This window comes from Lucilia sericata, unplaced genomic scaffold, assembly GCF_015586225.1.
Source record: "Lucilia sericata isolate MDLA Ls3-8-SP2 unplaced genomic scaffold, ASM1558622v1 Contig000497F_arrow, whole genome shotgun sequence".
Classification (NCBI taxonomy): domain Eukaryota; kingdom Metazoa; phylum Arthropoda; class Insecta; order Diptera; family Calliphoridae; genus Lucilia; species Lucilia sericata.
In genome coordinates this window covers 174,796-188,862 of record NW_023994511.1, presented here as the reverse complement: position 1 = coordinate 188,862, position 14,067 = coordinate 174,796, and the positions used below count along the sequence as shown (strand labels likewise).

The 14,067-nt window shown below is 30.8% G+C and overlaps 2 protein-coding genes across 2 annotated transcripts; both read left to right on the top strand.

Annotated features, from left to right (window-relative positions):
* The first annotated feature begins 4,552 nt into the window (after window positions 1-4,552).
* LOC119605569 (probable serine hydrolase) lies at window positions 4,553-5,970 on the top strand. Its single transcript, XM_037958760.1, has 2 exons — window positions 4,553-4,703; window positions 4,968-5,970. Exons 1-2 carry the CDS (start codon window positions 4,680-4,682, stop codon window positions 5,901-5,903), a joined length of 960 nt encoding a protein of 319 aa, XP_037814688.1. The 5' UTR covers window positions 4,553-4,679; the 3' UTR covers window positions 5,904-5,970.
* Window positions 5,971-8,612: 2,642 nt separating this feature from the next.
* LOC119605568 (probable serine hydrolase) lies at window positions 8,613-9,838 on the top strand. Its single transcript, XM_037958759.1, has 2 exons — window positions 8,613-8,775; window positions 8,835-9,838. The coding sequence occupies exons 1-2, from the start codon at window positions 8,758-8,760 to the stop codon at window positions 9,783-9,785; spliced, it is 969 nt and encodes a 322-aa protein (XP_037814687.1). The 5' UTR covers window positions 8,613-8,757; the 3' UTR covers window positions 9,786-9,838.
* The last annotated feature ends 4,229 nt before the right edge of the window (window positions 9,839-14,067 follow it).

The window sequence follows — 14,067 nt, the reverse complement described above, 5'->3', positions numbered from 1 at the left end:
GATTTTCAAATGAGAGAAGTACATTAAGTAAATGCAATGTGTTTTTCAACAACAAGACCAGTGGTTTTTTAATGTAAATTCTGTAAAATTGAACTTCTGCCTTTTTGATTACCTGCAAACATCAACAGGCATATACTCAGAAGAAGATTTTCGGTTCTGCATAATATTTTCGAAGCCTCAATTACTACATCAGCGTTTTGCAACCATATTGCCTTCAAAGAATTTTAGCACTGGGCTTAAATCTGTTTCGTACATTTCATGCCTCTTATAGTAACATAAGGTTGGTTTAAGGTTTTCAATATGCTGAAAGGGTTGAAATATACATTTTGCATACAGAAAGCATAGGTACATGAAAAAATACTTAAATATACTACTACTTACAAAAACGAAGACTATTAGTAATTTAATATAAAAATATTACCTGTAATTTTTACATTTAAAATTATTTTTCAAATCATTATCTCTATTCCAGCCCCACCCCCAACCAGTCGGTGGTCCTTTAAAACAATTTCGCTCAATTTATATTTTAATCGATAACAATAGAAGGAAGTGTTCATTAAATTAGCATAAAAATACGACAAATTAAATGCCAATTAATCATTTTGTGACACCTTAATTTGTGCAGAAAAACACATGCTGTGGAACCCTCTTCAAACACACCAGATATTTTAAACAATCAATCGCAGTGGTATTGTTGTCACCCAACCACAATTATTCATTTTCAATGCGAATATTTAAATACGTCATTGTTAAGGTATGCCATAACCACCCATTGCTATTTTTCCTGGTGGGTACTCATTGATTAATTAATAAAATGATTTTTTGTTCTGGAACAAAAAAATAACATAAATGAAAATTAATTTTAAAAATTATTTCATAAACTTATTTTGAAATGATTGTTTATTAAATTATCGTAATTGAAGTCCTTATTCAAGCACTTTCAATTGAATTTTTTATGGAAAAATTGATTTGCAACACCTTAAAAAGATATCAAAAATAGGTGCTATTTTCAGCAATAGAATATTTCCCTAGTATAAATATATATTATTAAGTAAGGGGTTCAAATACCAAAATTTATGCACACAATAGCATTTTCAGGTCATTAATGTAACACGGAAGCAAGTACTTACCACAAGTACTCAAACACAAAAAAAGCACGACCAAGCGCTTTTTTTGTGTTTTGTGCATGCAAAAAATTCGAATTTTTTTAATTAATTTTCTGAGGTGGTGTCGGATTTTTGCTCATATCTCCGTTATTTAAGACGGATATTGCAGATTTTCAATAGGATACTTCTCGAGATATCCGGGGTCGGAGCTTCACGGCGTCAATTAGATAGTTAGGTAGTTAGATAGTTAGTTAGTTAGTTAGTTAGTTAGTTAGTTAGTTAGTTAGTTAGTAGTTAGTTAGTTAGTTAGTTAGTTAGTTAGTTAGTTAGTTAGTTAGTTAGTTAGTTAGTTAGTTAGTTAGTTAGTTAGTTAGTTAGTTAGTTAGTTAGTTAGTTAGTTAGTTAGTTAGTTAGTTAGTTAGTTAGTTAGTTAGTTAGTAGTTAGTTAGTTAGTTAGTTAGTTAGTTAGTTAGTTAGTTAGTTAGTTAGTTAGTTAGTTAGTTAGTTAGTTAGTTAGTTAGTTAGTTAGTTAGTTAGTTAGTTAGTTAGTTAGTTAGTTAGTAGTTAGTTAGTTAGTTAGTTAGTTAGTTAGTTAGTTAGTTAGTTAGTTAGTTAGTTAGTTAGTTAGTTAGTTAGTTAGTAGTAGTTAGTTAGTTAGTTAGTTAGTTAGTTAGTTAGTTAGTTAGTTAGTTAGTTAGTTAGTTAGTTAGTTAGTTAGTTAGTTAGTTAGTTAGTTAGTAGTTAGTTAGTTAGTTAGTTAGTTAGTTAGTTAGTTAGTTAGTTAGTTAGTTAGTTAGTTAGTTAGTTAGTTAGTTAGTTAGTTAGTTAGTTAGTTAGTTAGTTAGTTAGTTAGTTAGTTAGTTAGTTAGTTAGTTAGTTAGTTAGTTAGTTAGTTAGTTAGTTAGTTAGTTAGTTAGTTAGTTAGTTAGTTAGTTAGTTAGTTAGTTAGTTAGTTAGTTAGTTAGTTAGTTAGTTAGTTAGTTAGTTAGTTAGTTAGTTAGTAGTTAGTTAGTTAGTAGTTAGTTAGTTAGTTAGTTAGTTAGTTAGTTAGTTAGTTAGTTAGTTAGTTAGTTAGTTAGTTAGTTAGTAGTTAGTTAGTTAGTTAGTTAGTTAGTTAGTTAGTTAGTTAGTTAGTTAGTTAGTTAGTTAGTTAGTTAGTTAGTTAGTTAGTTAGTTAGTTAGTTAGTTAGTTAGTTAGTTAGTTAGTTAGTTAGTTAGTTAGTTAGTTAGTTAGTTAGTAGTTAGTTAGTTAGTTAGTTAGTTAGTTAGTTAGTTAGTTAGTTAGTTAGTTAGTTAGTTAGTTAGTTAGTTAGTTAGTTAGTTAGTTAGTTAGTTAGTTAGTTAGTTAGTTAGTTAGTTAGTTAGTTAGTTAGTTAGTTAGTTAGTTAGTTAGTTAGTTAGTTAGTTAGTTGTTATTAATTTTTATTAATTTTTTTAAATCAACATAAAAATTAATAGACGTATTCCAAGCAAAGAAAGTACGGAAATGAACTAAATGTCCTTTTACTAAAGTTTTATCTGCTTTAGTTAGCACACTTTTTACATCATAAAATTTTGAAGGGACATTTTTTACACTTTTTAAAGCATTTTTTCCCTTTTTTTTCAATTAAGTAAAATACAAACAGTAATGGACCTCAAGAATGATGCTGATAGGTTGCTTAACACTTGACAGTTCATTGTTGTATGTGTTAATGGGAGAAATTCCTTAACCAAGTTAAGAAAGTAAATTCCATACCATTGTTATTACTGCATATTAACGGCAATTGACTTATCTAGCCAGTCATCTACTTTATATTAAGGGGAGGAAAAAAAGAAAATAAATTGAAATATTTTTAAAGTTATTTTGAAGATGACAGAATTTAAATATTTTTTGTTAAATATTTATGAATTTAATAAGTACAGATACTAAGGAAAATTTATTTAAAGTTTTGTATTCTTTAAAATAGTTTTTGCATATTCATAAAGCATATTGACTTGTCATTTTCAATAAAAATTTCTTTACACTTGTATGCCTTTATGAAAAATCCTTTACAATATGTTAAATTCTTACTTAGTAGAAATGGTAAAAAAACCTACACCCCATCAGGATTTAAAAACAACATAGCAAAAAACTATATTGCTTAGAAAAAAGAAAACCAACAACTGAACTGTAAATAGGACCCAAAGTGAGACAACAATAATACCCTTATAAACATGTCAATCATGTGAGTATTGAGTAGGATTTAATGACATCTCTCATTTCGTACCATTAACACATGTTTCGTTGGCCTTTTTTTGTTTTTTGCTGGTTATTTTATAGTTTTGGTCCTTATTTTTTGTGCTGTGTTGTAAAAATGGTAGCTATTGGGGGTTTGGGAAATAAAAATGTCAATAGTTTATTTTCAAATAAATGTTTATGAATATTTCTGTTTTGCATGTTGGTTCATTTCATTGTCAAAGGTCCTGGCAAAAACAATGTTGTAGTTTTTTTTTTGTAAAATGTGTGTAAATAAGCAAATCATTTGTTTTAAGTAAAAGGTCCTTTGTTATTTTTGTTTTCTTTTTGTATACTTTGTAATATTAAAGGGTTAAATTTCTATAAGTTAAATAAATAATTTCAACATTTATTTTGTTAAACACGATTTTGTTTTTAAATAATAATTGAAAGAACTTAAAGGGCAGACAGCATTAATGCTTTTAAGAAATTTATAACTAAAAGCTAAATTTATAACTAAACCCCCTTTCCTTCCAGCGATTCTAAACCATACACTATTTATGGTACTTTTGCTTGTACGGTACACTTTGGTTCCCGTATTCATTTAAAAACTACTCCACCCATCACTGATAACTGCTCTTATTAATTTTTACTTTTAAAATTAATATTTTAAGAGAGTTTTGCTCTCTCGTTTTTTATTTATTATTTGATAAATTATTAAAAGAGTTGCCATACTATTTATATGGTACTGGGGGTTGGTAAATGAACTGTTCCTCATAAAATTTGATGGATTAATTTAGATGAAGTCATTTTCTGAAAGGGGCTTTGTATGGGCCGGATCATTACAAAATTCCACAAGGTCTTCAAGGTTAGTATAAAACTTAGTTCTTTACTTTATCGAGATACAAGTATCATTATGAACTCAAAAGCCCTATTCGGGGGGTGAGGTTGTAAGGGGACTTGGTAAAATAATAGATCGAATTTAGCTATTTGCAATAAGCTTTGCCCTTGTTAAGAAACCATTTCATTTTACATGGACGGACGATCAGACAGACAAACAGACTGACAGACAGACAGAGAGACAGATAGACAGGAAAACAGACGGACGGACTAAATCAACTCAGAAAATTATTGGTATCACAAACCCACTATACACTTCCCACTAAAGTGGTGTATGATATAAAAATATGGCAACCCTGTTTTGATTATCTTTCGTGTTAAAATCTGTTTTGCCTTATTTTGATAGAATCAGTATTAGTCCAGAAGTGTTTAAATACGGTTATAACTTTTGTTCTTATTTAAAAAAATTTATGAGTAGTACATAACTAGATTTTATTATTTACTACAATAAATCTATAATCAATTGAATTGGTAACAAAATGCAATCTTTGGAACCTATAAATGTGAGTCTCAATTTTATTTCAACAAAGTTAAACAAAAACACTTACTAGCAAGATAAGAAAAAGTCTAAAGAGTATGGTGTAGAGAAAGAGATAAGTATTGAGAGTAGTACTCTCCGCATAACAACAAAATATTTACTCTTAAAAACATATACATATTTTGGCTTCTGATCAAGCTACATAAAATCTCCATACACACTACATGTAAAGAAAATAATGGTATAATAATTTCAATTTTAATATTTCTTCTATTTTTTAAATTCGCAGTACAGCGAAATAAGCATTAAGGTTCCCTGGGGCCATATAAGTGGTCGCTGGTATGGTGATCAAATGGAAAGACCTATCTTAGCCCTACATGGTTGGCTAGATAGTTGTGGAACATTTGCAAAGTTAGCTTCTCTTATTGCTCCATATCGTAGTATATTATGCATAGACTTACCTGGACATGGTCATTCCTCACATTTACCAGTTGGCATGCTCTATCATAATATAGAATTCGTGCGAGTTATTCTACGCATAATGCAGACCTACAAATGGAAAACTGTTAGTTTAATGGGTCATTCTATGGGCGGTTCTGTATGCTTTCATTTTGCTGCCTTCTATCCGGATCGTGTTGATATGGTCATAAGTTTGGATATAATCAAAAACTATTACTGGGAACCACACATATTTCCCACCGTAATAAGACATTCCATTGAAAAGGCTTTAGTTGACAATGAACGCCTACAAAAAGATAATCCCTCAGAGCCTCCTAGTTACTCCTTTGCAGAATGTGAACAACTGCTATATGAAGGTTCTTTGGAATCGGTAGAATTGGAAAATTGTAAATATATATTGGAGCGTAATATACAAAAATCGGAATTATATCCAGATAAATTCTATTTTTCACGTGATGGCCGTATGAAATATTTAAGTGAAATGAATCCCAATTGGGGTTTAAGTCTCGAAATGGCTAAACGAATTTGTGATCATTTTATGCCTTATTTGGTAATAAAAGGTGGTGAATCAAGAAATATCAGTGCTAAAGCTACACAATTAGACGAGTTTATGGTTAAGAATAATAAAAATTTTGAATGTCATATTTATCCAATGGGTACACATCATTTGCATTTGAATAATCCCAAACCGGTGGCACAATTGATAATACAATTTTTGCATAAATATGAAGAAAATTATTCGAAATTGGAAAAATCGAAACTTTAATTAATTTAAATTAAAGTTAATTTTATATATTAAACTTAATTTTATATATTAAACTTAGTAAAGTTGGGGTAATGTGTATTTTTTTTATAATATTTTTTTATAATATTTTATAATATTTTTGCAATATTAAAAAAATAAAAAACATATAAATTTTAATACTAGGTGAGTACATTGTCTGAGTAAGATTAACTAAGAAATTAATCTTTTATATTTGTTTCTCTTTTGTTTCTTTTAAATGTGTTTATCTCTTTTTATTTTTATTAGTATTCAATAAAAATACCTGATTAACCACATATGATTTCGTTTTTTGACACTCTCTTAATTAAGAGACAAAATATTTGTTCTCTTAAAAATGTACATTATCTAATTGAAATATTTTAGTTAAGATAAGTAAGAATGCTATATTCGGTTATGCCGAATCTTATATACCCTCCACTTTTAAGCTACTTCTTATAAAAGGTCCATCTAAATATTTTTAGATATTTAGGAAATTGTAAACGTTTAAATTTTGCTTCCGTAATTCGGGTACTATAATTTTGATGAGGTTAATAAATTTGTTATGGACCGATCAGATTCTATGAGAGCTATGACCTATTATGGACAGATCTGAAAAAATTCGGAAAATGATTTGTATATACACAAAACATATTCGTGTCGCATTTTATGCCGATAGCTGTATTTAACAAAGAAATATGTGCATTTAAGTGATTTTCAAAAGTTGACCTTATATGGGAGAAAGTTATAACTTTCTAAAGGTGGCTTTATCTATGAGGGATAGGTTCAATTATGGACCGATCCTCATAAAATTTTGTAGAACGATTTTTGTTCATATAAAACTAGTTTATGTTGAAATTCATCGCTGTTCTGTATTTTTAAGCCAGTAATTTGGGTTAAAGTAATTTTCTGAAGTGGACCTTGTACGAAAGGTAGGTCAATTACTCACCGATCCCCATAATATTTTGTAGACCGATTTTGGTTAATACACAACTTGCTCAAATCGAATTTTAGCATTATTATGCCAGTAATTAGCCTTAAAGTAATTTTCTGAAGAGGGTCAGATATGAACAGATCCTCATAAAATTTGGTAGACCGATTCTGGTTTATATACATCTTGTTTATGTCGAATTTATTGGCTCTACTCATATTTTTAATCCAGTAATGAGCGTTAAATTAATTTTCTGAAGGAGTACTGATATGGGAGATAAGTTCAATTATGAACCGATCCTCATAAAATCTAGTACACAGATTTTGGGTCTTATACAACTAATTTGTGTCGAATTTCGCCGCTATATTCGTACTTTTAAAACAATAATGTATGCTTAAACTGTATTCCGGGAGGGGCTAGGTAAAAACATTTACCGATATTGCCCATTTTCAATACCAACTGAACTGCAGCAATAGATATTTGTGCAAAATTTCAGCTCCATAGTTCTTTCCATTCGGACTCTATCGTGCTTTCAACAGACAGACAGACGGACGGACGGACATGGCTAGATCGTCTAAGAATTTAATAAGGATCCAGAATATATATAATTTGGATCTATATGACGTTTTTTATGGTGAGTATAAAAATACGCATGTAGAATTATATTAGGATATCCTTATATGACTTATTTATGACTGATCCGGAAAGATTTATATACACACAAAACTCTCAAGTCGAATTTTTTTCACAAAATGTGTTTCAGAAGTTGACCTTATGTGGGCGGTGTTACCAATTACACAGTGAGACAAAATAAACGAAAATTGAAATACCTGGAAAGTGACACTATTTTTCTGAAAGATGGATCCGAGTTGATAAAGAATCTGTTTTTGAAATTTGCGAAACACCTCACTAGTCTCCATATAAAACCTTCTTCAGAAAATTAAACGATTGTGCCCATTTTCTGAATGCACACATATTTCTCCAGGAAATAAAGGCCTCAGCTTCTGCTTCCTAAGTCCGTTGAGAACCTTTAAATCAGTTCAGATTGAACTAAGTTAAATACTTATATGTGCATAAAGGTACGAAAACCCTTATTTATGAGGTGTTTGGCAAAATTTCAAAAACAGATTCTAGTTGTAATCGGATCCACCTTTTACAGAAATAGTAACACTTTCCAGGTATTTATTTTTATCGCTTAGTATTATTTACCGATTGAAAAAAAAAATTAGCATGATGATGCACATGGATTGACAAACTTATATGCTATACTCTCTATTGTCATTGATAGTGGAGGAGGGTATTAAATATTTGGATCAACCGATTTTGTTTATTTTCTATGAGTATTTAATTTTGCAACAACAACAAATCTGGTTATGGGAGAAATAATTATTTATTTCAAGAGAAATTTTTCTTAAAAGAGACGGTCATTGGTTAAATAGAAAGATAAATATAAACACAACGTTGCCAACTAAGTGTTTTAACAAACCTTTTAAGTGCTTTTTTTATAAGCACTTAAAGAAAGTGTTAATTTTTAACGGAAAAAATATAAAAACCGCTTAGAGTGAAATTTCCATCCGTATGTCTTACGTTATAAGACCACTTTACCACTATAATTCCGATACTGACTATTATTTTATAACACATTTATATAAGGTGGTGTTTGCTTAGATCTGGAGTAAAAGTTTGACAATATTTTAAAAATCTGGCAAGCTTTTTCTTAACTTATCTCTTATTTACGAGAAATTAAAGATTTAAAGATTAATTATTATTTCTTTAGAATTTTGTCTAAAGGTAACAAATGGCTCTATTATTAGTTATATTAAATATAATTCGGCAAAAACATGTCTAAGAAAACAGTTTTGCACCACTTTTATAGCGAAGAATAGTGGAAAAGATTAAAATCCATTTAAAATAATAATTCTACAAGAAATGAGCTCAAAAATTAAGGTAAATGATCTAAACTTACAAGAAAATAACAAAATTATTACTTTTATTTTAATTTTCAGTACGAAGAATTACAAATTCCGCTACGTACAGGCTACATAGCTGCTTGCTGGTATGGTAATCGTAATGAAAGACCTATTCTGGCCCTGCATGGCTGGCAAGACAACGCGGGATCATTTGCATTACTGGCTCCGAAGTTAGGTCAACATGTTGCCATTTTAGCTATAGATTTACCGGGTCATGGTAGATCTTCTCATTTTCCTGCCGGTTTAATTTACCACACCTCCGATTATGTGAGAGTAATTAAAGAAATTATGACTTATTATAAATGGTCAAAAATATCTCTTATTGGTCACTCAATGTCTTGTGCCATTATCTATCATTTTGCTGCTTTATTTCCGGAATTAGTTGATATAATTATTAGCATAGACGTTTTGCATACCAGATATTTCACCTTGGATCAACAAATAAACACTTTAAATTTTTGTATAGAAAAATTCCTCATCGATACAGAACGTAAAGTGAAAAACCAAATGCAAGGCGACGAACCTCCTAGCTACACTTTTGCAGAATTAGAAAAAATGATATATGAAGCCTCCGAAAGATCAGTGGATGTGGATAAAGCTAAATTTATATTACAACGTAATATAACATTGTCCAAAAAACAACCCCATAAATATTATTTTTCCCGAGATGGTGGTATTAAGTTCCTGCTGGAAACCTATACAGAACCAAAATTAACCGAGCTTATGGCCAAGAGAATGTGTAACATTAAATGGTTGGTTTTAAAAGCTGAACATTCGTATCACTTAAACGAGGAGCAGGCCACAACTAAGAGGATTTTACAGCTTCTTAAAGAAAATAATCCAAATTTCTTTTTTTATAAAATACCGGGAGTAAAACATCACTGCCATTTAACTGATGTGGAAAAAGTTGAGGAATATATTATGCCCTTTATAAAAAAATATCGGCCAGCGGAATATTTGAATTATGGTGGAATAAGCAAATTGTAATTATGTCTTTCATTTACATTTAATAAATGTTTCTTTTATTACATTTGTAATAATTAGTTTTAATGTGCATATGTATATGTCAACTGAACCAACTTTGAAACAGATGTTTTCCGATCGGGATGATATTTGCCAGTGTTGCCAATTTAACGTTTTCCAGTCAAATCTGAGGTTTATGATATGGCAATTGAGGGAAAAATGCGTTAAGCGGTCTTTAGTCTAGTCTATAGTCTAGTCTATAGTCTAGTCTATAGTCTAGTCTATAGTCTAGTCTATAGTCTAGTCTATAGTCTAGTCTATAGTCTAGTCTATAGTCTAGTCTATAGTCTAGTCAATAGTCTAGTCTATAGTCTAGTCTATAGTCTAGTCTATAGTCTAGTCAATAGTCTAGTCTATAGTCTAGTCTATAGTCTAGTCTATAGTCTAGTCTATAGTCTAGTCTATAGTCTAGTCTATAGTCTAGTCTATAGTCTAGTCTATAGTCTAGTCTATAGTCTAGTCTATTCTATAGTCTAGTCTATAGTCTAGTCTATAGTCTAGTCTATAGCCTGGTCTATAGTCTAGTCTATAGCCTAGTCTATAGTCTAGTCTATAGTCTAGTCTATAGTCTAGTCTATAGTCTAGTCTGTAGTATAGTCTAGTCTAGTCTATAGTCTAGTCTATAGTCTAGTCTATAGTCTAGTCTGTAGTATAGTCTAGTCTATAGTCTAGTCTATAGTCTAGTCTATAGTCTAGTCTATAGTCTAGTCTATAGTCTAGTCTATAGTCTAGTCTATAGTCTAGTCTATAGTCTAGTCTATAGTCTAGTCTATAGTCTAGCCTATAGTCTAGTCTATAGTCTAGTCTATAGTTTAGTCTATAGTCTAGCCTATAGTCTAGTCTATAGTCTAGTCTATGGTCTAGTCTATAGTCTGGTCTATAGTCTAGTCTATAGTCTAGTCTATAGTCTAGTCTATAGTCTAGTCTATAGTCTAGTCTATAGTTTAGTCTATAGTCTAGTCTACAGTCTAGTCTATAGTCTAGTCTATAGTCTAATCTATAGTCTAGTCTATAGTCTAATCTATAGTCTAGTCTATAGTCTAATCTATAGTCTAGTCTATAGTCTAGTCTATAGTCTAGTCTATAGTCTGGTCTATAGTCTAGTCTATAGTCTAGTCTATAGTCTAGTCTATAGTCTAGTCTATAGTCTAGTCTATAGTCTAGTCTAGTCTATAGTCTAGTCTATAGTCTAGTCTATAGTCTAGTCTATAGTCTAGTCTATAGTCTAGTCTATAGTCTAGTCTATAGTCTAGTCTATAGTCTAGTCTATAGTCTAGTATAGTCTAGTCTATAGTCTAGTCTATAGTCTAGTCTATAGTCTAGTCTATAGTCTAGTCTATAGTCTAGTCTATAGTCTAGTCTATAGTCTAGTCTATAGTCTAGTCTATAGTCTAGTCTATAGTCTAGTCTATAGTCTAGTCTATAGTCTAGTCTATAGTCTAGTCTATAGTCTAGTCTATAGTCTAGTCTATAGTCTAGTCTATAGTCTAGTCTATAGTCTAGTCTATAGTCTAGTCTATAGTCTAGTCTATAGTCTAGTCTATAGTCTAGTCTATAGTCTAGTCTATAGTCTAGTCTATAGTCTAGTCTATAGTCTAGTCTATAGTCTAGTCTATAGTCTAGTCTATAGTCTAGTCTATAGTCTAGTCTATAGTCTAGTCTATAGTCTAGTCTATAGTCTAGTCTATAGTCTAGTCTATAGTCTAGTCTATAGTCTAGTCTATAGTCTAGTCTATAGTCTAGTCTATAGTCTAGTCTATAGTCTAGTCTATAGTCTAGTCTATAGTCTAGTCTATAGTCTAGTCTATAGTCTAGTCTATAGTCTAGTCTATAGTCTAGTCTATAGTCTAGTCTATAGTCTAGTCTATAGTCTATAGTCTAGTCTATAGTCTAGTCTATAGTCTAGTCTATAGTCTAATCTATAGTCTAGTCTATAGTCTAGTCAATAGTCTAGTCTATAGTCTAGTCTATAGTCTAGTCTATAGTCTAGTCTATAGTCTAGTCTATAGTCTAGTCTATAGTCTAGTCTATAGTCTAGTCTATAGTCTAGTCTATAGTCTAGTCTATAGTCTAGTCTATAGTCTAGTCTATAGTCTAGTCTATAGTCTAGTCTATAGTCTAGTCTATAGTCTAGTCTATAGTCTAGTCTATAGTCTAGTCTATAGTCTAGTCTATAGTCTAGTCTATAGTCTAGTCTATAGTCTAGTCTATAGTCTAGTCTATAGTCTAGTCTATAGTCTAGTCTATAGTCTAGTCTATAGTCTAGGTCTATAGTCTAGTCTATAGTCTAGTCTATAGTCTAGTCTATAGTCTAGTCTATAGTCTAGTCTATAGTCTAGTCTATAGTCTAGTCTATAGTCTAGTCTATAGTCTAGTCTATAGTCTAGTCTATAGTCTAGTCTATAGTCTAGTCTATAGTCTAGTCTATAGTCTAGTCTATAGTCTAGTCTATAGTCTAGTCTATAGTCTAGTCTATAGTCTAGTCTATAGTCTAGTCTATAGTCTAGTCTATAGTCTAGTCTATAGTCTGGTCTATAGTCTAGTCTATAGTCTAGTCTATAGTCTAGTCTATAGTCTAGTCTATAGTCTAGTCTATAGTTTAGTCTATAGTCTAGTCTACAGTCTAGTCTATAGTCTAGTCTATAGTCTAATCTATAGTCTAGTCTATAGTCTAATCTATAGTCTAGTCTATAGTCTAATCTATAGTCTAGTCTATAGTCTAGTCTATAGTCTAGTCTATAGTCTGGTCTATAGTCTAGTCTATAGTCTAGTCTATAGTCTAGTCTATAGTCTAGTCTATAGTCTAGTCTATAGTCTAGTCTAGTCTATAGTCTAGTCTATAGTCTAGTCTATAGTCTAGTCTATAGTCTAGTCTATAGTCTAGTCTATAGTCTAGTCTATAGTCTAGTCTATAGTCTAGTCTATAGTCTAGTCTATAGTCTAGTCTATAGTCTAGTCTATAGTCTAGTCTATAGTCTAGTCTATAGTCTAGTCTATAGTCTAGTCTATAGTCTAGTCTATAGTCTAGTCTATAGTCTAGTCTATAGTCTAGTCTATAGTCTAGTCTATAGTCTAGTCTATAGTCTAGTCTATAGTCTAGTCTATAGTCTAGTCTATAGTCTAGTCTATAGTCTAGTCTATAGTCTAGTCTATAGTCTAGTCTATAGTCTAGTCTAGTAGTCTATAGTCTAGTATAGTCTAGTCTAGTATAGTCTATCGTCTAGTCTATAGTCTAGTCTATAGTCTAGTCTATAGTCTAGTCTATAGTCTAGTCTATAGTCTAGTCTATAGTCTAGTCTATAGTCTAGTCTATAGTCTAGTCTATAGTCTAGTCTAGTCTAGTCTATAGTCTAGTCTATAGTCTAGTCTATAGTCTAGTCTATAGTTAGTCTATAGTCTAGTCTATAGTCTAGTCTATAGTCTAGTCTATAGTCTAGTCTATAGTCTAGTCTATAGTCTAGTCTATAGTCTAGTCTATAGTCTAGTCTATAGTCTATCTATAGTCTAGTCTATAGTCTAGTCAATAGTCTAGTCTATAGTCTAGTCTATAGTCTAGTCTATAGTCTAGTCTATAGTCTAGTCTATAGTCTAGTCTATAGTCTAGTCTCTATAGTCTAGTCTATAGTCTAGTCTATAGTCTAGTCTATAGTCTAGTCTATAGTCTAGTCTATAGTCTAGTCTATAGTCTAGTCTATAGTCTAGTCTATAGTCTAGTCTATAGTCTAGTCTATAGTCTAGTCTATAGTCTAGTCTATAGTCTAGTCTATAGTCTAGTCTATAGTCTAGTCTACAGTCTAGTATAGTCTAGTCTATAGTCTAGTCTATAGTAGTCTATAGTCTAGTCTATAGTCTAGTCTATAGTCTAGTCTATAGTCTAGTCTATAGTCTAGTCTAGTCTAGTCTATATAGTCTAGTCTAGTATAGTCTAGTCTAGTCTAGTCTATAGTCTAGTCTAGTCTACAGTCTAGCCTGTAGTCTAGTCTATAGTCTAGTCTATAGTATAGTCTATAGTCTAGTCTATAGTCTAGCCTGTAGTCTAGCCTAGTCTAGTCTATAGTCTAGTCTATAGTCCAGTCTATAATCTAGTCTATAGTCTAGTCAACAGTATAGTCTATAAAAACTAGTTTATAGTCTAGTCTATAGTCTTGTCTGTTTTATTTGGTCCAATCTGATAAATTATTAAATAACACCTCGTTGATAATCACCTTAAAATTTCCTTAATCCCATTTTGTTTTTGACTAAAAAA

Bases quoted from the DNA above. Each gene is read 5' to 3' on its own strand.
- LOC119605569 (XM_037958760.1), top strand. From the start codon at position 4,680: ATGCAATCTTTGGAACCTATAAAT. The intron at 4,704-4,967 runs GTGAGTCTCAAT...TTAAATTCGCAG, and splicing joins AATCTTTGGAACCTATAAAT to TACAGCGAAATAAGCATTAA.